The following is a 24,607-nucleotide window of genomic DNA, read 5'->3' on the forward strand; positions in this document are numbered from 1 at the left end:
CTGTGACAGTACTGCGTGGCGGTTACTGGAGAAAAGAAGCTCTGTAGTCTCCACTGGAGTATGTACGTGGAGTATCTCATCTTCAGTTCATATGGCTCATGAGCCAACATAAATTTATATAATGTTTCCTCTTTGGAAGAATACATTTCAGTGTCTGGGAAAGCTGTGTCATTAGAGCTGGTGTTAGTTGCCTGATGGTGGAAATCCCCTTTTTTAATGCTTTCTGCAGCGCCGTTGGTCAGTGCCCCTTGATCCTTTAGTGTGGTCGTTGTATTTCAGAAAGTGTCCCGGTTTCATCAACAAGAACGACGCTTTTCATCGTAGTCTAATATTGACATTTGTCAGTTGTATTCCTTCTTTGATGTCTTCAACAACCATTTTCCTGGCGAGAGGAAAAAGTGAAGTTCTCTCAACCTTGGCTTCAGAGGAGAACGTTGTATGGGAGCTTTGTAAAAACCCTCAAGCTACAGGAGGCATATTTAGGTTATCGCTTCTTCGGCTATAAACACTGTGATGGGCATACTGTTGGCAGTGTCATCTGAATTATTAGCTCATCAGTGGATTACCAGGGCAAACTCCTTAAATTTAGACTTTCTGATCTTCTTCTGTACACTCTTGTCTGTGCTGTTTTGCAGCCAAGGCAGACCAGGCAGGAGGAATGATCCAGTGTCTAGGTTGCTCAGCTAGGAGAAGACCTCACATGGGTCTTGCTAATCAGCAGATTTCTTGAATGTCGCTAGGTCTCTTGTTTCCCTTCGTGAAATTGGGAAAGATGTTTCGCATCCTTGTGGTTGAGGATAAAAGTCCTTTGCTGGTGAGGTACTTGGACAACAGGTGATAATGGTCACCACACAAGAACCTAACTTAAACGTGCGTTGGAGCCCAGCAGAATGGGTACGTCATGCAGTGCCCAAATCACGGTGTTGACTCAGCTGCAAACAGAAAGGACAGGATGAGAATCAAACCTGTTGCGTTTAGGAGTTTTGGGAGTTACAACTGCTAAGCCCCTGGTTTGTCTAATAACATTCTTATTTATGTTAATTAGTGTGGAATGACTTCTTATTTGGACCACATTTACAGCAGTGACAATACTTTCCACATAGAAAATGAAATCATTTTAATGATGCTATCTGTCTCCTTGGTAAGATGGCCTGGTGTGGCTGGGGCTGATGTGGCTTGGACAATGAAACATGCTTGTTTGGATGGAAGCTAGGTGAGTTGCTCTATTACTCCAGAGTGCCATCTAAAAAAAAAATAATAATCAGCCTAAACAGCTGCAAACTGTGTAAGGAGGGTTATAGAGATCAGCAGAACTCTATAGGTGCAGTACTCGATTTGTGCTGTCTCACCGAACGGTTTCTGCTTTGTATATAGTCTGCCGCAGCAGTGGGGCATCACCTGGGTTTCTTCATTTTATTGCAGAGTATCGTGGTTGTGTGTTAGCTCAGAAAAGCCCACTGGGAATTTGGAAGTGCTAGGATTCCAAGCGCAGCGTCCTGCACCCGGGTCGGGGCAATCCCCGGTACAAGCACAGGCTGGGGGATGAAGGGATGGAGGGCAGCCCTGCCGAGAAGGTCTTGGGGCGTGAAAAGCTGGACAATTAGCCGGCAATGTGCACTAACAGCCCAGAAAGCCACCCGCACCCCGGGCTGCATCCCCAGCAGCGTGGCCAGCAGGGCGAGGGGGGATTGTGCCCCTCTGCTGCGCTCTGCTCTGGGGAGACCCCCCTGCAGTGCTGCCTCCAGCTCGGGGGGTCCCACCAGCAGAAGGAGACGGAGCTGTTGGAGCGGGGCCAGAGGAGGCCAGCGGGTACATGCTCTTCTCATGACATTCAGGAGCCCAGGCAAAGTTTTTCTGTAACTGTCTAATGGAGAACATTGTGCTGCTTCAGGGTCAGTACCATGGAAGCGTTTGAGTGCTCCATCCTCAAGAAGTCATCTCCAGCGTGGGCTAACCTGTTTCTCTAATATGCCCCTCTCTTAAACCAGGGAGGGAGAGGGCTGTCTCGGTAAGAGGATGTTTATGCTAATGCGATGGATTTAGACCCTTCGAGGTTTAGATTGGCATCGTGGAATGTTTGATTATTTTACTTCTGCGTGTATCTTAAATTAGACTTTCTGCTGAACTGGGTCTCATTCAAGCTTGGTGATTTCACTGGAGGTACCGCTGTCGGAAGGCAGTAGATTATTGTGCTTCAGGGAGAAGGTTTTATTGTGTTCCGTACAAGGAAGTTTCTTTTCAGCCTGAAGAGGTGCCGGAACAAATTTGCGTCGCAGCAGGCAGTGCGTTATAATAATAAGCCTCAGTCCCTTCTTTGTGGCTGTTGTCTCAATCTAGCCCGGTGTTTTAGGGGCCGCCTCTACTCCTGGTGTTTCTAGCATTGCGGAAACCTAAGCTCCGCCAGAAAGATCCCTCCTTCATGAATGTTTGTCTCACAAAATATATGAAAGTTAAACAAAATGTTTCTTAATGCTTTGCTGCTGTGAGCAGCGCAATTATCTGCAGTATGTAAAAGTCCCTCCTTGACTTTCTCCCTGGCTGCCTTCTTCCAGCCGGCAAGGAGAGACTTGTTCAGAAAGACTGGTTTAAGATGATATGAAAAAGTTTGCAGATTCTTATGGGTTGTCCCCCCACACATACCTCAAAATACCCTTTTTTAGTTGTTGAATTGTCATTTCAAAACCTAGGTGATGCATGGGCTGAAGCCTTTTTGGCTCTTATTCATTAAGGAGAGAAACCTGTGGCCCTATATAGTCATAAAAACAAAAGCGATTTTAACTTACTTTGTAAATGCCACACCTTATTTTCCATTAAAAAAGAAAAATAAAACCTTAAGTGCATTTTTCTGTCAACTGTGAGCAAATTTCCCTTTTGCCTTCAGTGGAAAATAGTGCGTTAAGTACCCAACTGCTGCAGCATTATAAGGCAAACAGAGAGTAAGTCCCTTTTTTTTTTTTTTTTTTTAACTTTCTAGCCAGCAAATGTGAAGTCCTGTACCGGGTAGCTGAAAAATTGAAAGGGAAAAAATAAAATAAAATAAGAAAACATATGCCAGATGCATGACAATTTTAGTAGCTGCCAAACGTGCCTTTTATCAAAGAACATTAAAAAGAAGGGTAGAGGAATGTATATGATCAGGGGCGCATGTTGCTGGAATTGCTTTGGACAGACTTGTTCAAATCTCCTTTGGAATGAGCCTTTTTTTGTTTGTGAAAAGACGACGTTTTAGGTTGCGGTAAGTTTGTTGCGGTATGTGCGTACATTTGCCTTTGTTTGATGGCACGGTTACTTGCCAAAATGAGTCGATGTTAAAAGCTGTGTCAGTCCAGTTGTAAAAAGAAAAACCAGAGAAAGAGAAGGGGTAGACTTCAGCTGTAACTGTCTGTAGGTGCCGTTTGTACGCTGCGGCTGCAGTGGTGTTCAGAGTGCGTTTAAGTGCAAATTTAATAGTGGCTGTTATCTTCTGGCATTGCAAGGTATGTTCTAAAAATAATAATAATAAAAAAAAAGCGCCTTACGTATCCCAGAAGTGTAGACTTCTGAATATGTAAGATACACCGAAAGTCCTTGTCTGAGCCTGGCTTCCTTAAGCTGAAACACCGTGTGCTTTGCATTGAGGACAATCGGGAGTCTGCTACAGGTGTAGGTGTTGCTCACAGAATCACAGAATGGTCAGGGTTGGAAGGGACCTCTGGAGATCATCTAGTCCAACCCCCCTGCCAGAGCAGGGGCACCTACAGCAGGTTGCTCAGGGCGGTAAAATACTAAAAGACACCGTTGCTTGCGAGCAGGGGAACCATATGGAGTGGAAGACAAGTAAGCAAGATGTATGTATGGTAGGGGACATCAAATAGCGTCTCTTGGGTTGTTCTCTGCCATGGGATTATTCATTGTAGGTATTACAACTTACTGCGTCAAAGGAACTGCAGGCTAAGGGTAAATACCATCTCTTTAATTTTTCTGTATGAATTTTTTAGGTAGGCAATTTTTAGGTAAGGCAATTTTTAAGGCAAATTTTAGGTAGGCAATTTTTTAGGTAAGGCCGATGTCTCATCTCCTTGTTGAATCAGATCACAGTAAATAAAGGGACTTTATGTTTAATATCTTGTATCTGGCAATAGGCAAAACATCTGCTTCCAAAGAACGGAGTGAATAAATGAAAACCACTCGCAAGTAGAAACTTAATATTCGCAGTAATCTCCTCCATCAAATAACCCAACAGTGGCCAAAGAGAGTACTACGCATGCCCCAGCTCCTCTCCTGTTCGGGCATGAGCAAGGGGCCCACACAACTTGGTGTAGAGTTTGGACAAAGCAACTGGATTCCGTGGAGCCTCTTGCAGTGGTTGTTATGGTTAGAAGAACCCACAACAATTTGTCGTCGTTAGACAATCACTCGATGACCCCCTCCCCCCCTGGAAAAGGGAATTGGGGAAAAACATGGAAACCCAGGGCTTGAAATATAAACAGATTTAATAGACTAAGACTAGATAATTAACATTAATAACACTGAAGAACCAGTATTGATCCCAATACCAATATAAAGTACACACGACTTACACTCAGCCAATTCTATCCGTAGAAGCTGTGCAATCCTTGCGGGGACAGCAGATATGGGACACTGCGAGTGCTGCGGCTTCAGGAGGAAGGGAGGGGCTCAGGGCTCCGGCACCGGGGCAAGGAGTTCTCAGGATTGCTGTCATCATAGAAGAGAGAAAAATCCCCAGCGAACTTTCTAATTTATAGTGAATGTGACGTTGATGGTATGAAATAATCCTGTTGGCACCTTGGGTTGAGTGCCCGGGTCCCGCTCCTCCTCACCCCTGCACCTGGCTAACTCAAAACCACTGAGACCTTAAATCCAAATACCACAACTGGCTATCAACTAAGTATTTTCACAAATTCAGACACCAGCGTCTTATAAAGTGTGTTTTCCCCTAGCATTAGAAGAAACCTTACTGAAAAGGTCACTCACCACGGGGACCAGCTCCCGTGCAGGTGAGTCCGCACTGAGGAAGGGAGTCGCGGTGGCAAGGGCCGACAAAGGAGCTTTTTGGGGCTTTTCGAAGTTTCTCGAAGCTGGGAGGAGAGGCTAGTCTGGGCTGGAGGTAGTCATTGCCCTCCCAGAAGAGGATACAACCATGGTTACCACTTGGCCAAAAGCTGTTGCTAGAAGGAATGTTGCGACTCAAAGGCAGCTCCCACACAAACCTGCAGCCGTGCAGGTCTCTGGCTGCAGGGAGTGCCTGAGTCCATCCCTGGTGGCAGAACTGAAAGAGGAGGTGGAAAGATTAAGGGGTATCAGGGAGTGTGAGAGAGAGGGAGATTGGTGGAGCCTGAGTCTGAGGGAGCAGACCGAGGCTCCACAAGCAGCAGAGGATCCCCTCCGCTCTTGCCATCAGGCAGGAGGAGGGGACCTAAGAGATGGGGAGCAATGGGAACAGGTCCCTGCTGGGGGAGGCAGGCGAAACCCTCCCCAGCCTCCCTCAGCTTCCCAGTTGCCCATACGCACCAGGTACAAGGCTCTAGAACTTGAGGGGCAGGAGAAGGAGGACATAGAGGAAGGCCCATCCAGGGGGTTTCCGAGGGCGAGCCAGCCAGCCCCGTGCCTTAGGACTTCTACTGTTAAAAAGAAAAGGAGGGTGAGTGCGGGTGATTCCCTTCTAAGGGGAACAGAGGGCCCCATATGCCGACCAGATCCATCCCACGGGGAGATCTGCTGCCCCCCTGGGGCCCGTGTCGGGGACATCACCAGGAAACTCCCTGGTGTGGTACAGTGCGCTGATGATTACCCACTGCTGCTATGCAACTTGGAAGTGATGAGGTTGTGGACAGAAAACTAAAGGCAATTAAAAAGGACTTCAGGGCACTGGGATGACTGGTTGAAGGTTCTGGTGCACAGGTAGTTTTTTCCTCAGTCCTTTCAGGGGTAGGGAGGGAAAGGAACAGGAGAATAGAACTGATTAACACGTGGATCAGAGGCTGGTGCCATCGGTGGAGTTTTGGGGTTTTTTTGATCGTGGGGACGTCTATATGGCACTGGGCCTACTGGCATCAGATGGGGTACACCAGTCTCAGAAGGGGAAAAGGATGCTGGGGCAAGAATTAGCAGGGCTCACTGAAAGAGCTTTGAACTAGTTTAGAAGGGCCTGCTAGAAATAAGCCCAGGAGGAGCATGCCAGGGTTTGTAGGATGGCGAGCTAGCGAGGACCCTCGTTATTCTGTTTCAGTGGAGGTAGGGGCTGGAGATACACAGGGCGCTCAAGACGGAAGGGTTATTGATGGGTTAGAAGCCATGGAAAAACTTGAGAGCAGTCAGGTAGGAACAAGGGCTTCCACCCACAAAGAAGCGTTGGGCACGTTAGCCCAAGTGAAGTGCATCTACGCTGATGCATGTAGCGTGGGCAACAAACAGGAGGAGCGAGAAGCCATGATGCACCAGGAAAACTGTGATACAGTAGCCATCACTGTACCTCAGTCAGTTTGCAGAGGACACCAAGCTGGGTGGGAGTGTTGATCTGCTTGAGGGTAGGATGGCTCTGCAGAGGGATTTAGACAGAGGAGATCAATGGGCCACGGCAAACTGTGGGAGTTTCACTAAGGCCACATGCTGGGTCTTACACTTTGGCCACAACGACCCCTGCCAAGGCTACAGGCTTGGGGAGGAGTGGCTGGAAAGCTGCTCAGCAGAGAGGGACCTGGGGGTGTTGACTGATAGCCGGCTGAACATAAGCCAGCAGTGTGCCCAGGTGGCCAAGAAGGCCAACGGCACCCTGGCCTGTATCAGGAATAGTGTGGCCAGCAGGACCAGGGAGGTGATTTTACCCCTGTACTCGGCACTGGTGAGGCCCCACCTCAAGTGCTGTGTTCAGTTTTGGGCCCCTCACGACAAGAAGGACATTGAGGCACTGGAGCGTGTCCAGAGAAGGGCAATGGAGCTGGTGAGGGGTCTGGAGAACAAGTCTGGTGAGGAGCGGCTGAGGGAACTGGGGGTGTTCAGCCTGGAGAAGAGGAGGCTGAGGGGAGACCTTCTCGCTCTCCCCAACTACCTGAAAGGAGGTTGCAGAGAGGTGGGAGTCAACCTGTGCTGTCGAGTAACAGGTGATAGAACAAGAGGAAATGGCTTCAAGTTGCACCAAGGGAAGTTTAGAGTGGATATTAGGAAGATTTTCTTTACCGAGAGGGTCATCAGGCATTGGCAGGCGTTACCCAGGGCAGTGGTGGAGTCCCCATCCCTGGAGGGATTTAAGGGTTGTGTAGATACAGCACTCAGGGACATGGTGTAGTGGTGGGCTTGTCAGTGTTAGGTCAATGATTGGACTGGATGATCTTACAGGTCTTTTCCAACATAGGAGATTCTGTGAAAAGTAAAATTACTGAAAGAGAAATTAGTCCTGTGTCACTCAAAGCAGGACAGGGATTTTACCCTTACTGAGGAATATTTGTACTTGTACATGTACATGACTTGTACTGAGGTGAAATACTCCAAGAACATGTAGAGGAAGCCGGGATGCACTGCAATTCTGGGGAAAAAAAAAGTAGGAGAAAGCGCTTAAGTTATAGAAACCCTGCAGTAGTCTCCGTTATGCTGGCTTAGAGGAATGGAGTGGTGAGAGGGTATGTTTGACCAGCACTGAAAGTGAAAGTTACCCGTAATCAGAGGAGGGTCTAAGGTGGCTGACTTGAGCAGGGAGCGTAGCTGTGGAGAGGTGATGTAGAAGAGTCCCAGCCACGATGAGAGCGTGTCCTGTCCAGGGCCGTCTTGGGTGCTGGCAGTGCCCCAGCAGCTAGCTGCTGGGCATCTTCTGCATCCTTATGATTGAAAGGGATTTGAGGAGGAAACACCCCAGTAGATTTGCACAGGAGTAAAACTCCGTTTGGGCTGTTGATTCAAAACTCTGCTGGAATAATCTCCAAGACCACTGTCCTCAAGTGACACAATGCCGCAGGGAGCTACAGAGCAGCAGGAGGAACGCGGCACAGGCTTGCCGGTGCTGCGTGGCATGGGGAGGTGTGAGCACCACAGGCTGAGTTGTCCCTGTTTGTGATGTCCTTGTTTTGGACCTGCTGAGAATGTCACAAAGGTAAGATGGTGTTGATAGAACTGGAATTACATTTTTTCAAAAAATTGGTATGAGACAGATGTTTGTGATATACAGGAAGATATTAAGATATCTTACAGAGCTGGATAGTTGAAATTCCAGTGGTGTGTGTGTCAGTGGGGGAGGCTCATCGGTTGGGGGTTTTTTTGTGAAAGCTCATGTGTCTGCAACAGAAGCAGCAGCAGGAGTAAAGGGGATGGAGGAAGGAGCTGAAGAAATGTCACAGTGAGCTGCACCAACACCAGGATCTTGACCAGAAGCCTCGAGAGTGAGTCATGGAGTGCTGAGGAAGAGTCTCGGAACCAGGTGTGTGGAAGCAGTCTTCTCACCTGCCTGTGTGTGCAGGGGAACAGGGTTTTGTTGGTAGTGCTGCCTCAGAAACGGACCTGAGAAACGTGTTTCTGCTTTTAATGGATGCACCCTTACGGCTGATTCAGTCGAAGGAGACAACAGTGTTATTTAAAAGCAACGTTTATTTGGCACAGAAAGAAAAATAATGCGGAGCACACATGTACACTAAAAGTGAAATTGGATCAGATCCTGCAAGAGTTTGTGTGTTTCTGTATGGTGCTGAGCATCATTCATTCTTTTTATTTACATCTGCCGATTCTGAGCAGGTACAAGGACATCTCAAATGATAAGCATAGGCCTGAAAGTAAGAACTCATACAGGATCAGAAAGAAATAACCATCAGTTCTGACCATGCCTTAAATCACTAAAACAGAAGCTAAAATCCATGTGCATTTTACAAGCGAGCGTTTGCCACCCTGGAAAGGTTTCCTTACCCAGCAGATGTTGGCAGGTTGGTTTTCCCCCTCGTCCTGTTTCTGTCCTGGCATCTGCCTGGCAGGTGTGAGGAGCGAGTTTGTTCTATGAAGGACAGAAGTGTCATGTTATATGAGACCAAAGACACCAGCATCAGAGCCCTTGACAGCATCGGTGCATTACAGCGGAAACTTGTCCATATTGATATAACTCTGGTTCCGTGGACAAACAAATAGGTCGGTCTATGGCCGATTCCTTTGCAGAACAAACAGGCTTTGCAGATGCTTCAGTTCCAAGTGTCTGGCTCTTCATACGGATCTCCATCCTGGCTCTGCACTGTCTGTGAAGTCTTGTGAAGTGTCTTTGTGATGCAGTGGCTGGTCAGCGTGGAGCAGCCCTGACTGGGAAGGGCCAGGGAATTTGTAATTTAATGAGGGTGTGAGGGAGAGGAAAGAGACAGAAGGGTTTTTTTGTCATTAAAAACCTTAGATTAAAAAGAATCTTCCCAGAATAGTTTCCAAAAGGGGGGGGGGGCGAGGGGGTGGATGATATTTTTCCCTCATTGTAAGGAGCAGTAGTGGATTTTTGGGTCCAGTGAAATCTATGGGGCAGGCATCGGCTGAAACATTTTAATCTCTGGCATTTTGCTCAGTCACTTTCTTGAAATGTTGGGCAAACTTTGAGATAAAGGATGGATTTTGTCTGTCTTAGGTGGGTGGATAACCCTTTTCACACACACCCCTTCGCCTCCACCAGAGGAGGAAAAGCAGATGGTATATGAGGGTTGGTCAACGTGATGGGAGAGCTGTAGGCCCTGCCTCAGCAGAGGGTGTTAGCCACCACAGCCAAGGACGCCTGCTCTAGGCCTGTCCTGTGCCGTTGCCGCTGCTGGGAGAGCCATGCAGCACCATGGGCGCTCTTCTCTTGGCACCAGATTCAGCCACCCTTGCAATGGTGGTGGAACCCCAAGCCCCTCACCTCACAGCCTTGCGTTATTTCACCCAAGACATTGCTGTTGGTCCCCCCGGGGGCAGTTCACAACCTGTTCAGGTGAAGCTGTTCCTTTATGAGAGACCAGTGTCCCAACCCTGCTAAAACAGGTGATAAGACCACATTTCCTCTTGAAACTGCCCTCAGCATGTCCCAGTTTCAGCCAGCACCACAGCCCCATGCCAGTGGTGTTCCTGTTGCTGGGGTTTGATGTGGTTATCACACCAGAGCACTGTGTTTCTCTCCACACTTTCTTTTTAACAAAAGCTATAGCCTTCTGCAGAGAACAGCGTTACTGAAGGTTTCTCATGTCAAGATGTGAGGACGACGGCGTGCAGCCTTGTTGTGGGAGGAGGACTATCCTTGCACAAGAAGGTGGGCTTGTGACTTTGAACATGGGGCACTGTCAACTTTCCTGCCCTAGTGCCTCAATTTTAGGTGGAAGAACTGCTCCAAAGCAGGGTGCTGCACATGATGAGGCTCGTAAGGCGGTGTCAGGCTGAAGAGAGTTAGCAAAGAGTATTTCGGGTGTATTACAGACCAGGAGCTGGCTGACTAGTTGACTGTGTCAGTGTCTGCATCAATCCACAGCGGGGATAGGGTGGAGAAGGGTCTCTGTCTCTTGTGGCAGGCCCTGGGCTAAGCCTGCACCACCTGCCTGGAGACACAGGCAATCCCGACAGCAGGAAAAGAGATTCGCGCAGCAGGAGGCAATTCAAGAGGCGGCGCGCCACGTAAAAGGTGAAGGAGAATTTTGGGGAGTGATGGAAGTCCAAAAGAAAGGATGCTGCTGATGAAGCAGTACAAAGCCCAGGTGCTTCAGCAAAACCAGCAGGGTAATGCGAGCTGGCCTCCTGGAAGACATCTTTGATGGTGATTTTTCTTTGGAAAGTGCAGGAAAGAGGGGAACTTCAGACCAGGATGCCGAGTCTGCAAAGGTAACCCTTCTGTTGTGGGTGAGCCCAAATTAGACCTGGCTTGAATTTGGAAGAGCAAAGATGTATGGCAAATCAAACAGCGTTGGGGGATGAGGGGGAGGAGAAGATAGTGGGGTTCGGCCAAAGCTTTCCGAAACTCTGAGAAAAGTTAAAGTCAGGCAGGGGTGTGAAAGCTAGCAAGTTCCTGTGCTTATTTGGACCTGGCTGAGCTCCACCTCAACCCATAGCCTGGCCCTGCCCTGTGCTAGGAAGAGCAGGATGCATTTGTAAGGCAGTTGTGACAGTCTCCTCTCCCCCACCCCTCCACCTACTGTGTTAGTCAGGGGGGATCTTGGGGCCCCGCTGTCTGTCTCCACCCTCAGGGACCTGGGGAAGCACTGTCGCGCTTAGGCTGTGGCCTGCCTTTCTTGGGGCTGCTTATTTCTTTTTGAAGAGCTTGCGGAAGGAGCTCCGGAAACCCCCCTTGGGCTCGTGCCGTGGGTTGTGGTCGCTGAAGGATGTTTGCTCATTGTCATCCTTCTGGCAGAACCTGGTGTTGTCTTCTGCATGGAGCTCCTAAAAGGGAAAAGACAATTTAACCAGCATTTGCAACCTCACATCCTTGTCCCCTTCTCTCTCTCTCTCTGTGCTAGGAAGGACCTGGTGGCTGAGGAGGTGCTGGCAAGGCTGGGAGATGACAGGTCACCCAGGACTCGGCAGCACCGGTACCTCTGCAGAGAGCTTGTTGATAGCTCTGAGGCAGTGGCAGAGGAGTGGAGGGATAAGCGTTGTTAGAGGGAACTGGAGCTTTCCTTGCTAAGCTTTTTGTTTAGGGGGAGCTTACTAGCCCCTTTTGCCAACGAGGGAGCAAGCCAGCATGGGGAGTTGAAGGAACTTCCCACCCTCTCCTTGCTCGTGAGCTCTGTTTACCCTACAGCAGGGCAGGGAGGCTTCGGGCTTCTTGAGCTGATACGGTGTGAAAGACTCTTCTGTTGGCTCTGCTGCTGCCTGGTTTTATTATCTGTGGGGCAGAAGGCTTCGTTAGCACGCACACCCCTTGTGGTAAATGTGCCACTAAAAGATCTCTCCCCCTTTCAGGAGAGCGCTGAGTGCCTCTCAGTGAGGCTCTGGACAAGGCCCTTTTCTCCAGTTCTGCCCACCGCTGCCACGGTGGTCTCCTTTGCTCTGTGGGGTGAAGGTGTCCTGCGGTTCTGGACTAGCTCCACATCTGCACCCCTGCTGTGGGCCATAGCTCTGTGCAGGCGAGTGCCAAAGAGCTCACAGGCTCCTGTTCCAGGGGCGGCTGTGTCCCCATGGCTCTTCTCCCTCTGCCTCATCTCCCCTGCTCAGCCGTCCACCACCTCCTTCACTCACTCAGCTTTTTTCTCTTTTCTTTCAAGGTTTCCTTGCTGCCTTTTCAGTCAGGCTATCGGAACCTTCCTCCCGTCGTCATCTGCATCTACAGCCTCATCTGCATCTTGCCTCATTTTAAGAGGAGGGTGTTTCTCCAGGCAGCACTGAGCGAACTAGCGAAGCACCTCGCAGCACCCTCGACCTCATCCCCAGGAAGTGTGAAGAGCATCTTCCCCCCCCGGACTGTGACAGCTCAAAGATGACTCTGAACAGGCACTGCAGCCTACAGAAATGTTGTTCCTGCCAGACCTGGTGTCCCTGCAGGGCTAGAGTGCTGCCTGCCATGACAGCGGTTGTCTGAGGGACACGGTTGCTGGGCTCTGGCGTGTTTGGTTTGGGGTTTTTTTTGTCACACTGACTTTCGCATGGCTCTACGATCCGTGCAACAAACGCAGGTAACACAAAACCCATCAACCATCTGGGGTTGATCCCTGCTGCTGTAAACGGGCTGAGTTCAGCCAAGTCATTGCTGGTTTACACTGGCTGAGGATCTGACGCTAAATCCCTTGGTTTCGTAACCCAGCACTCCTCGGCAGGCGGAAAGGCCCCTTTTTAACTGGGTGCCACTAATTTTGAACAGCTTTGCGCATACTTAGCGACCCTGATCAAATACAACATTTATTTGGGGGGGAAGCTCAGTGACAGCTAGAGACACGTGAGAGGCAAGCTTGACTCAAGGGTGTTCTAGCTGTCCCTCAGCCAACTGTGTGCCTCAAGCCCATAGAATTGTAGAATGGTTTAGGTTGGAAGGGACCTTAAAGATCATCCAGGTCCAACCCCCCTGCTATGCGCAAGGACACCTTCCACTAAACCAGGTTGCTCCAAGTCCCGTCCAACCTGGCCTTGAACACTTCCAGGGATGGGGCCTCCATGGTTGCCCCTGGGAAAGATGTGTGTGTGAACAGGAGCCGTCTTGTCCCTCCCTTGGGCATGTACATGCAGATGAGGACTTTGAATGTGTGGACTTGGAAGCTATTTTGGTGTGTTCTGCCCTAACTGTATCTCATATCTTTCTCCTGCTGCTGCCGCTGCTTCTGCACCACCACGTGCCTTTTTTTTTTTTTTCTCTTCCTATTTAAGCCTCCTTACTTCCAAAAAGCTCTGTTTTTCACCCGCTGCTCTCTGAGGGGGGAAGTAGCTCCTTTGGGAGCTTCGAGATGAGGCTGAGATCATGTGAGGCTGGACATTCCTCTCCTGCTTCTGCTGCAGCCGGCTCCCACTGCTGCTCCGTGTGCTGTAGAGTCTGGTGCTCACGCCCTCAGCGCTCCTTGGCAGCTCCTTCAGAGACCTGCTCAGCTGCTTGCCTTTGCTGTGGAACATCTCACGCTTGTAAGTACTGCTGCTTACAGGAGTGCAGCTCTTAGGCAATGGCTGTAAGGCATGATCAGTCCTCTCTGGTTCTGATGTGAAGTTAACAGGCCTAAGGAAGCAAATGTCTAAGCTGGATTCAGAAGAGGCCGGGGAGCAATTCTCAAAGAGAGCGAGGTTTTGGAAGGCATCATCTTCGTAGGGGCCTGGCAGGGTGAAAACCTCCCCAGGGTAGTCAAACTCTTCATAGCTCGGCGCAAAGTTCCTCGCATCCTGCAGCAGCTCCACAGAGGTCCTGATGGCTCTCTCAGGGTTTCCCACTGCGTCGGCTGGTGGTGCTTCATACTCCATTTCAGGGATGGATTGTAAGGGGGCTGTCAGAGCCTTGAGTTCCTGCTCTGTGAGCTGAGAGGATGCAAGGATGTTCTCTGGCCTCTCATGTTTTCTACTTTCCATTTCCCAATCAGGGGGCTTTACAGCCTGGATGTTCTCCATCACGGTTGGCTGGGGTTTCTTCATCTGGGGCATCAAATGCCTTAAAATAAGAAACAAAATTAAAAAAAACAGAAGGAAGTGGACTACTAAAGGCTGACCGAGAGACAGCAAGACAAGCCTCCCTCCCCACTCGTTCCCCCAGCCCTGTTCTCTTGCTTTTAAGGTCAAAAAGTATTTTCATATCTTGGAGAACAGCAACAGAGCTGACATTAACTGAAGTTGCCTGGCTGGGTTAGCAGCAGCAAACTTGCAGGGATAGCACTGCTTATCTGGTAGCTTTGGCTGACTTTTGTGCTCTATACCATGAAATGAATAGAAACTGAGATGAGAAGCCAACTGCTCCAGCCTTCTGTTCATCTGCATGCTGGATTTTTACTTTTCTTCTCTTTCTGTAGTGTAGGGACTGTGTCTTAATTTCCTGTGGCCTCACTGTGTTTTCAGATAGACAAGGTTCCTCTCTTGGGTAGGGTGACTCCGTCCCCAGAAGTGTGTCAGGAGTACTTAGAGGGCTCCTACCCTCCATGTGCTCCAGGCAAGTCAGCAGAATATGGCATTGGATGAGGCATTAGGTGCAGGGTGTGTAGCTCCACCACCCTTAACGACCACTAGTCAGGAAAGTCCCACTGCCATCTTCTGGGGACATAATGAATGGAGTGGGGGGAACAGAAACCTTGTGATGTTGAAGATGTGCAGAGCTCTGCGTGTGGGGCAAGGTAACCCCATGCATCAGACCAGGCTGGGAGATCTGGGCTGAGCAGCAGCCCTGCTGTGAACTTGGGGTTATAGCCAATGCCAGGGTAAAGATGAGCTGACAGCATGCTCTCGTGGCAGACACAGCAAACCATGACCTGAGCCGTGGTAGGAGCTGCGTGGCCAGCTGAGCTCGGGGAGTTATTTTCCCCCGTTCCATTCAGTGCTGATGAGGCCCCACCCGGACCCGTGTTGGGTCCTCAGTTCAGGACGAATGGGAGGAAACTGGGGAGGTGCCAGCTGAGGCTACCAAGATGGGGGCCTGGCGCATCGCGTCTACAAAGGGAGGGAGATTGGCTTGGGCAGTCTGGTGAGAAGGAGGCTAGAGATTGATCTAGTAACGCTGCCACTTGAGGGGGACTCAGAATAAGGAAGCCAAACTCTTCTTGTTAGCGTCAAAGGAAGCACAGCAGCCACAAATTGCTGACATAAGAAAGAAGGCAAGTCTAGCGTGCTTCTCTGATCGGCATCTCAGTTGGCACCTATCATTAGGCTAGAAACGTCCAAAGACTTTGCTGGGTGCTACCAGCAGCCCTGACTTCCTTGCATTAGTCTTGTGTCTTTTTGTACCTGTTGGTAGTTGCATCTTGTGATAGTGAGTCCCATCACTCGATGACGTGCTGTGTGGAAAAGTACTTTTTTTGCTAGTTTGAGACCTTGGTTGTGTTTCCTAGCTCTTGTAATGTTGACAGTGAATAAGGCGGAGTGTTACTGCGCGTACCGCTGCCAGGCCTACACAAATGAACGTCCTCCCTGGTACACTGTTAAGACAGCTAGCAAGAGCGTTGACAGCCCTGGGTAGAGCTCCGAAATGTTTCCTGCTTGTAAGCCACGTGGTAGTGGATAGCAGGAAGGAGCCAGCCCTTCATTTCTCTACACAGGGAGTAGTCTTGGAAATGACAGTGATCACTGCCTAGTGTCACTGGCATAGCACGGGTGAGGAGACAGTTTTCAGCCTACTTTGAAAGCCTTCTACTAGGACAGTAGGCTTACGGGGTTGTCGTGCCAGAGGAAGGTGCTGGTGGGAATGACTGTATTGTCTCTTCAGAGTGGATCCCGCTGTCACGGATAGATGCCGCACTGGGCGTTGGAGAAACCTCTTGGCTTGTACACTGAGAGGTGAGACCTTTGTACAACTTGACCAGGGATGACCTGAGGGAGGAGAAATCCATCGTCGTGCTAAGAAATAAGGCAGGGAATGAGCACGAGCATGTAGAATCACAGAAAACAGGGCTGGGAGGGACCTTAATATTCCCATTCAGCTCTTCCCGCCCCAAGGAAGGACCTGTTCCACCTAGTCTGTCCCAGTCAGCAGGGCGTCCTGCTTTCTGTCCTGTTCTTAATGCCTCTCCTGATAGCAGTCCCTCCCCAGCCGTCTGCTCCAGCCCTTTACCACTCTCCATATTTGAAAGCTTTCCTTCAAGTTTGATATTGTCCTGCTCCACCAGTGAATCACCACAAGGAGCAAAGGCAACCAGATTTTGGTTTTAGTAAAAACTCTCGATTTCAGAGAGCTCTTCTGAACCACAACTTGAGAATCTACATTCAGTGTTGTTTCTATCACAGTTCATCTCGCACAGGTTATGGCAGGCTTTTGTTTCTCCCACCCTGCTCCCCCAGTAAAATAAGATAACAGTATTCTTTCTCAGTCTTGGCCTATGAGGGCTTCTGGCAACAGACTTGGCATTCACCAGGGCCCTGAGCTGCCAAAACAGCTAAGTCCCTGTGTATTCTCCCACTGGGGAGTGACTTTGCCATCAGCTTATGAAAGCAAATGTTCCCGTGAACCACGTGGCTGCTGTGTTTAGAAGGATTAAACTGATTTTCCTTTCACTCTCAGAGTTAGACAGAAGGGCCCGCCCCAAATCTGACCTCAGTTTGGAGGACAAATGCCAAGAGTGGGCTTTCTCCAGCGTTCATATGCCAAAGGGCTTTGTTTTATTTCAACAGAGCAATGTGCCTGTTGGTCTTGCCTAGACCTAAACCCCCAGTTTCCAGGCTTCCCCCACACCTCCCTTTCCCTGGTGATAGAATGAGCTGATGTTGTGCTTACTTCTTCAACTTTTTCCTCTTCTGTATAAGCAGGTCTTCATTGCATTGGAAGAGGAGGCTATAGTGTGAGATGAAAACCCGGAGGCGCTGCACACACACCAGCAGCAGGTAATAGTCAGGATGCTCTTGCTCCGTGAACTTCAGGACATTCTGGGGCACAGAGGAGAGCAGGCTGTTTGGAGGGTGTCCTAATGCGCTCTGGGGAGAAGGTGCTATTGGACCGTGGATTAGTGCTCTGGAGTGCCCATAGCACTGCCCTGGGGGAGCACGGTGGGAGCTCTTCTAGGCAGCACATGTTTCTGAATTACTTGGACGGGGCCTACCTCCTACTATTCCAGTGCAAATACACAAGTAACCACTGTAAATGTATTCACGGGATGTGTGGGTGATGCACTGGTTGAGTTTAGCATTGCATAAATAAACCGATCTCTTGTTTTTGTCGGGCTTGCTTTCTGTGTTATTTGCCTTCTCTGAAATCTTTTAGGACAATTCAGATAACCCTCCTGTGAACCAGAACTCTTTTTATCAGCAAGCTCTGTGTAGGAAAGGTTTTTGGGCCCTAGGAGCCTCTAGGCTAACTGGCATGTGGACCACTCAGCAAGGAGGCCAGTTCTGTTCCAGGAATTAGGTCAGAGCTCACAGTAGATGGAAAGAGGCTAGATTTGGAATAGATACTAGGAAGAAATTTTTCAATATGAGGATGGTGAGGCACTGGCACAGGTCACCCGGGGAAGCTGTGGCTGCCCCATCCCTGGAAGTGTTCAAGGCCAGGTTGGATGGGGCTTTGATCACCCTGCTCTAGTTGAAGGTGTCCCTGCCCAGGGTTAGAACTAGATGATCTTAAAGGTCCCTTCCAACCCAAACCATTCTATGTGCCCTATCTCTGGCCTCCTGTTCTCCCAGAGCAGCAGGCAGCAGAGCTTTCGACTTCCCAGGGGACAAAAGTTAGTTCTGTCAGGCCAAATGGAGGAACTGGCCAATCAAAGCAAGCTTTGGGCAAAAATGATGAAAATTAAACCATTCTCAGCTGGCTTTCCCTTTCAAAGGTTTTTTCAGAGAGCCCACTGGGTTAGCCAGAAGCCCTGTACAGGCCTGGATACCAGCTCTGAGTTAAAAGTCCCGTGTTTTGATAAGAGTTTAACAAGACATTTTCCATCCTGGGGCCCTACCTGTAGATGAATAAGGTATTCAGGGATTCGCTGGACTATATGGAAGAACAAAATGTAGAGATCCGACTTGATTTCTTCTTCTACCTGAAATAGAGAAAGCAACTTCAGAGTCTCTCCCACCATAAAACATGTCTGCTTCCAAATGGTTCTGGGGTTTAATGAGTCGTTATGCTGTAAGTAGTAATAACAGTTCACAGGAGCACGCCAGTCAAGTGGCAGTTGTGCGTGACAGTACACCTGTCTTCATCTTCCTTCTGGAAAGGATGTTTGTAGCTCCTTCCACCAGCAATACTAGTCCTGAGGATGAAATTCCGTAGTTTGGGGACTATCTAGGAGGGACACAGCCTAATTAAGTAGGGATGCATGTTTAAACTGCACTAGTTAAGTTTCACAGAAACCCCAGGTAGATGCTGTTGTTCAGAATGAAGTTCTTAGTTTAGGCCTGAATGAATTGAACAAAATGAGATTGACTTCTAAATTAAGATGTCTTGGAAGCAAGCTACCGTGGTTTAGTTATTGCACTTTAAAACTACCTTTATAATTAACTTTCCTAGTTTAAACCACACATCAGGGGTGTGAGACCAAATGCCCGAAGCTGAACAGTAGACACTGTTTTCTCTCTAAAGCACTTACAGCCTCACTCTTGGTCTCCCTGTTTGGACAAGTTCTCCATTTTCCAGGAAACCCCGTTTGCCTGGGACAGGTCTGGATAGCGTGTGCCTTGGCAAGCTTTCTGGGAGGTTTGATCTGAGACGTTATTTCATGTCATAGCAGAAATATAGCTTTAGTTACACACAGTGATGAAAATGTTAACGCTGCCTTTTGTAGGTGCGCGTCAGCCACAGCAATGTCTGGGGAAACGTGTGTTTTGGTAATGGAACAAGTGGATTGGCAGAAAAGTCCTATCATGAGCAGGCATAACAGGAAGAGAGGCGGGCTTGCGTGTTGCCACTATGCGTCTGTGAAGCGGGCCAGGAAGTTTACCTCCTTCAGGATCACCACGTGAATCAGAGAGATGCATTCCGGCAGGTCCCTCAGGTAAGCAACATAGTAGTCCAGAAAATTATTCTTACAAACAGGAAAAAGAAAAGAACAAAGACACTTAAGAGAGATTTGTGACCATAGAGCGAAACAGAACGAGAAACTGATGATTCCCCACCGTTGCTCCTGAAAGCTCATCAGTGCAGCAGAGCTGCTGACAGTGTGAAGCTTTCAGGGCTTGGGATTTCTCAAGACAGACTGTTTAATATGTGTTCAGCTGTTGAGCACAGTATATAAGGTTTTACAGCAGATGGGAGGGGTAGAGAGGCTGGGGAGGAAGAGGCTTTTCTTATTTGAGACTCTTTAAAATTTATAAAGCATCAGATGAGTTTTCACACATCCTTCCAGGAGAGGTCCCACTGCTCACCCAGGGTTGGGCAGGCCTTCACGCTGAGAAGGAGGTGCTGTTTCACCTGGGGCTACAAACCATATAGGATAAGAGGCCTGCCTACCCATTTGTCGTAACTCTGAGCAAAGTGTATTGGGGAAGAGGAGCGTAAGAAACACGCTCTTTTCGCACCCTCACTGTGCATACAGACATCCAAGCTGTCGAGGCTCATGTGTGGCTCCTGCCACCAAGTCTAGGTCTCGTGCATTTATTATAGGGCTGTGCTATGTGGCTGCATGCGCCCAGGTGGGTCTGGCACGTGGGCTTCCTGGCCAACCAAGTACTATGACGAAGGGGTTACCGTGCACCGGGACTCTGCTCCAAGGAGGCTGGCTGAAAGGCCTTACCGTAGCCACAGCTTCACGGCACAGCCCCGCTGCTGCAAGGTATCTCAGCCCACTTGTAAGCTGTCAGCGCAACATTGTGAATCATAGCAGAAGAGTCCAGAGAGGTCTGTAACATACCTCATCGTTTGTTAATTTCAGGAAGATGTCTCCCAGGATCCCTTGTCGTGGCCAGCTCAGGACTCGCTCCTGTAGAGCGTGAAGTAAATCGACATGCTGCTGGACCAGGTACCGCAAAGAGTTGGGGAAGAAACTGAAGGGAAATGATATCAGACTGGTTACAGAGAGCTAGAAACTCAGCCCTAAGCATGTACTGTGTGCATGGGTGGTCAGCACAGGCTTGCTTTAAACACTCATTATTAACTACTTTTATCAGAGTCCTGACTGCACCCGGAGGCCCTATTTTGGCTGCTATGTCCATGCAGGTACCCTCTCCACTAGGGTATTACAACAGTGTTTTGAAGGTTTCTTAGGCTGACTCTCCAGTCCATTGTGTAGCTGGCCAGAATTTGCAGAACTAAAAAGCCCAAGGCAATGCTGCTGTGGCTAATGAAGCAGGACCATGGTCCTGACCCGTCCCATAGAGTGCTTGGAGGACAGCTCCCCACCTTTGTCTGTTCTCTCATTTGTCCAGCCCTTTAACAAGCCAAACCTTTGACGCAGAGCTGGTCAAAACATGCTACTGACTTTCTGTCATTTCACGCTGATTTCATCCAGAATCAGAGTGAAGATGTCAAATACCAAAATATTTTGCCAGGTGGAAAGGTCCCAGGGAGAAAGAGTAAAAATAAAAACTCACTTTGGACCATTATGCTTCAGTTTGAATTGTGTGTCATATAACTGCTTAAATAAGTCCACATCAACCCATGTACCACATGTCCCACACTGGACTTCTGTCAAATGACTCCGTGGATGTGGGACTTCTAGGGACGGTGGAAAGATCCAAAAAAGAGAGAGCAAGCAAGGACTGGGCTCCCCAAAGGTGCTTAGAGGCTGGGAACTCCCAGGCCAAAGCTGCGTGAATGGGGAGAGCTGTAGGAGCTATCCCATCCTGGGATCTAAGAAAACTGCCCCCGGGGATGGCCTTTGCAAAGAGACAGGTTTAACTGCTGCACTGGGTCGGTCCCACTGGTTTTGTATCTGTGTGTATATCCGTATATATCGATACCTGATGGATGGCGGCCACTAGCCAGGGGCTTATACCCACGGCAGCTTCTAGAGCTGGAGCTGTGTACTGAGAGAAGCAGGCAGGGAATGCACAAAGCTTTGTTCCCACCCAGGCGGGAGGCATGTGAAAGAAGAATAGGAGACTGATGGGACTCGGGAAGAGACTGAAGTGAAGTAGTGGGGAAACAGTTTGGGATGTGGGGTGGATAAGGCGCAAGGACAGGCAGGAAAGTCTTTAACCACTGCTAAAACCTTCCAGTGCCCCCAGTTTTCAACTAGAAATAAGCTCCAAGTGTTCAAAGATCTCTGTGTGGATGAAAGAAAAGTGGGAGAGAGAATGATGCAGAAAGAATATTTGACTGGAGAACACTCCCCAAAAGAGAGAGCACACTAAATGGAAATACCTTCTCTCTTTGGTGCTTCTTTTCACATCTGGCCCTTGCAACGTCGCCTTGATCTTCAGGATTAGGGAAAGGTTGATGACATATTTCCTTTCGGACTCCAGCAGCTCCAAAGCGATGTTCTGCCTTTTGGCTTCCAGAAGGTAATGGTTAAGTTTAAAAATAAGGAAATGCTGACCTCAAGGACAGCCTCATGTTAGACCGGTGATCTGACATTAAATCACGAAAAGAGAAACTGTCGAAAAGTGACACCGATATCTTGTCTTTGTGTGTCTACTTTCCCCAAAATATAAAATTCTAGCCTGATGTTACAGCACACCCCAGACATGACTGGAGCCATGGTTCGCTAAGAAAGCTCCAAAGCAAATGTGTTTTCCCCTATGAATACCATTTTTTTCTAAGAATAATAAAACAAGCAATCAAAGGTGAAACAACTCATAGCAGGGATTTGCATCCAGTTTCCTGCAGAATGAGAAGTATTTTTCACCTGCTTAAGCAACTACCCTGCCACAATCCCATCAGTACCCTGAACCTGCGAGGTCTTGGAAAGGAGAATGTATGTCCTGGGTGCAGAGCGATTCTGTCAGTGGCACAGACCAGCAAACGCAAAGGCCGGAAGGCTTTGGATACTGAGGCCCTGAGACATTCCCCCCTAGCGGGAGAACCTGGGTTGTGTGTCTCCCTCTGTAGAAACTGATTACCGACCAGCTCTCACCAGATGTGAATGCAGCTTAGAGCCTCTCTAACCAGAGTTTCCCACTCTGTCCGTAGAATCACAGAATCGTCTTAGGTTGGAAGGGACTTTTAAGATCATCAAGTCCAACCATCAGCCTGACTCTGCCAAAACCACCACTAAACCATATCCTTACCAGCCAAAGAGGGTTCGCATATAATGTTGTCTGCTGAGCTGTATCTGCTTTGGCCCATGTCTTTCCCTCTCTCCGGCTGCTCTTTGGAAATGTATTCATCACCCCAGTCCTTGGTGTCCTTGGGCTGCTTCCACACTGTCGATGGCAGGTGCGCTTTCGACTGCCCCTCGGTTGCCAAGGGAGGCTTGAGGCTGTCATCTGTCTCCATGGTTGCTCCTGCAATGACAAACGGCTGTCTGGATCTTGACATCTCAGTTGACAGGTTATGCTACAGTAGGGCAGCTAACCTGCATTATCATCCACCTGAAGTACTGGAAGGAGAGTTTGAAGCACTCTCTGTGCTTCACAAGGGCTGTAGCCTTGTAGTGTTAATTTACAAACAAGTGCAGTTGGCGAGCACTTTGGCAGAACAAGGTTTGTGCTCTTCCAGCATTTATTTTCAGGCTACATAAGGTCCTAAATTAGACTCACATTAGAAAAGAAAAAACATATTCCAAGTATGGTTGCACTTTTGGGTTTTGGGACACTTCAGGACATGGTAATATGACTTTTACTGGCAGGTATTGTAGAAAGATGAAGTATTATAATTTGGATTTAAATGCCATTCTCAATGGATATAAACTGTCATGGCTCTTAAAATTTTTTAGTGTGATGTGATTATACAGCAGCAGCAGGTTTGAGGCTATTAAATCACAGAGAAGATGGGGAGGGTGCAGGTGCGTTAGAGCCATCGGGCTGGAATTGCTTGAATGCAAATATTTGGAATTTGGGTTGCAGTGAAGCATTTTCTGTAGCTTTTGTTCTCTCTTTTGTTCAAGTGGATTCAAGCAAAAGAGCCATCCAGAACAGTGAGTGCTTCTGGTGAACAGCGCAAACATCTAATGGTTGTTCTCATGTGTCCTTTTGCTGGCCAGGATCCTTAGCGTCCCCTTACTATACCCTTGTCTTACTTCTGAACAATTTATATTTTTGCCAGAAAAAAACTCCTCTGTTACTATTCAGACGTGTCTACAAGGTGTCTGGAAACTGGTGGGCAGACAAACACCTCACTGGTTCTACTGGTGCGTAGTCACTGCCAAGACCATCTCTTCCCAAGCAGCAAAATGGCACGCTCATTATTCGTTATCAGTAAGCCTCAATTCTTCCTTTCTGCAAAGGCACTTAGAACCTGTGAAAGCAGCAGCAGAAAAGCTTTCCCTGCCAAATATCAATCCTGTGCATTGTCCGTCAGGTATTTGGCATTTCAGGGTCACAGGTTTGCCCTCATATCTCAACCGCAAGTATGGAAATGGAAGTACACAGCAAAGTGAAAGACATTCCTGTGAACTGTGTTCCCTGAAAGCACTTCGTCAGTACAATAAAGCACAATAAAGCCCTCTAATTGAGGCATTGTCCTAGTGGTTTTTCACAGTTTGATATTTTCCTACCTGGACCTGCTACGACTTTCACACTTCCTTCTCCCATTGGCATGATCCTGGTGTCAGACACTGTTGAAGAACAATGGGAGACTTTACAAGAGAAGACAGTTGTAGAGAAGGCTTCCTCCTGCCAAGCCCAGTCAGTACGGTTAGATCTTCCAGTTAGGAGGATCATAGAAGCATAGAATGGTTTAGGTTGGAAGGACCCTGAAAGCCCACCCAGTCCCAGCCTGCCTGCCATGGGCAGGGAGACCTTCCACCAGCCCAGGTTGCTCAAAGCCCCATCCATTCTGGCCTTGAACACCTCCAGGGATGGGACCTCCACAACTTCCCTGAGCAACCTGTTCCAGTGCCTCACCACCCCCAGAGTGAAAAATTTCTTCCTAATATCTAATCTAAATCTCCCCTCTTCCAGTTTGAAGCCATTACCCCCTGTCCTATCACTACATGCCCTTGTATAAAGCCCCTCCCCAGCCTTCTTGATCTAACCATCAGTATGGTTAGATCCCCCTTTCACATTTTTGCTATGGAAACATCCCTGTTAGATCCCCTGTAAGGAGAATCTTTACTGCTGTGGCTCTTGTGGTCTTTGTTTCAGTAGCACCTGCAGGCAGGGTAACACGAGGGTCCCTGTTGTGCTTGGTGCTGTATGACTGCAGAGGAAGGCTTGGCTTGTCTTTGCGCTGTAGATGCACATTGGGTAGAAGGCACCCAAGCAGGCAGAACGAGAGGACGGAAGCCTGACACAGAGACACGGCTGCCATTTCGGGTGGAAAGCAGCTTATTGTAGAGCGGAGGGGTGAGATGACTGGAAAGAAAGGGGCACTGGGAGAAGTGGGTGAGAGAGATGGCTGTGCAAGAGGGGTATCAGGGAGAGGGCTAACATACCACCTCAGAGTAGGGCAGAGGGGGGCCATGACTGACCGGATTCTGAGCAGAACAGAGTAGAAAACAGCGCCTGGCTTTCATCCAATCTCTGCTCTTGTTGACATTTTAAATGTATGTTTTTAGTGTCTTCC

General features: G+C 48.8%; 1 protein-coding gene across 1 annotated transcript in view; it reads right to left on the minus strand.

The window, feature by feature from the left end:
- Positions 1-11,203: 11,203 nt before the first annotated feature.
- The window catches only part of ARHGEF33 (Rho guanine nucleotide exchange factor (GEF) 33), an 18,308-nt gene continuing 4,904 nt past the window's right edge, over positions 11,204-24,607 (minus strand). Inside the window, exons 5-14 of the mRNA XM_009892478.1 lie at positions 23,598-23,657; positions 22,171-22,386; positions 21,305-21,434; positions 19,854-19,986; positions 18,945-19,028; positions 17,961-18,044; positions 16,793-16,941; positions 15,733-15,891; positions 13,276-14,029; positions 11,204-11,349 (exon numbers count right to left, since the gene is read on the minus strand). Of these exons, the coding sequence (XP_009890780.1) occupies positions 11,212-11,349; positions 13,276-14,029; positions 15,733-15,891; positions 16,793-16,941; positions 17,961-18,044; positions 18,945-19,028; positions 19,854-19,986; positions 21,305-21,434; positions 22,171-22,386; positions 23,598-23,657 (1,907 nt within the window). The 3' untranslated portion in view covers positions 11,204-11,211. The remainder of the gene's footprint in view (positions 11,350-13,275; positions 14,030-15,732; positions 15,892-16,792; positions 16,942-17,960; positions 18,045-18,944; positions 19,029-19,853; positions 19,987-21,304; positions 21,435-22,170; positions 22,387-23,597; positions 23,658-24,607) is intronic.

The sequence above is a fragment of the Charadrius vociferus genome, unplaced genomic scaffold (genome assembly GCF_000708025.1).
Source record: "Charadrius vociferus isolate BGI_N301 unplaced genomic scaffold, ASM70802v2 scaffold139, whole genome shotgun sequence".
In the NCBI taxonomy this organism is placed as follows: domain Eukaryota; kingdom Metazoa; phylum Chordata; class Aves; order Charadriiformes; family Charadriidae; genus Charadrius; species Charadrius vociferus.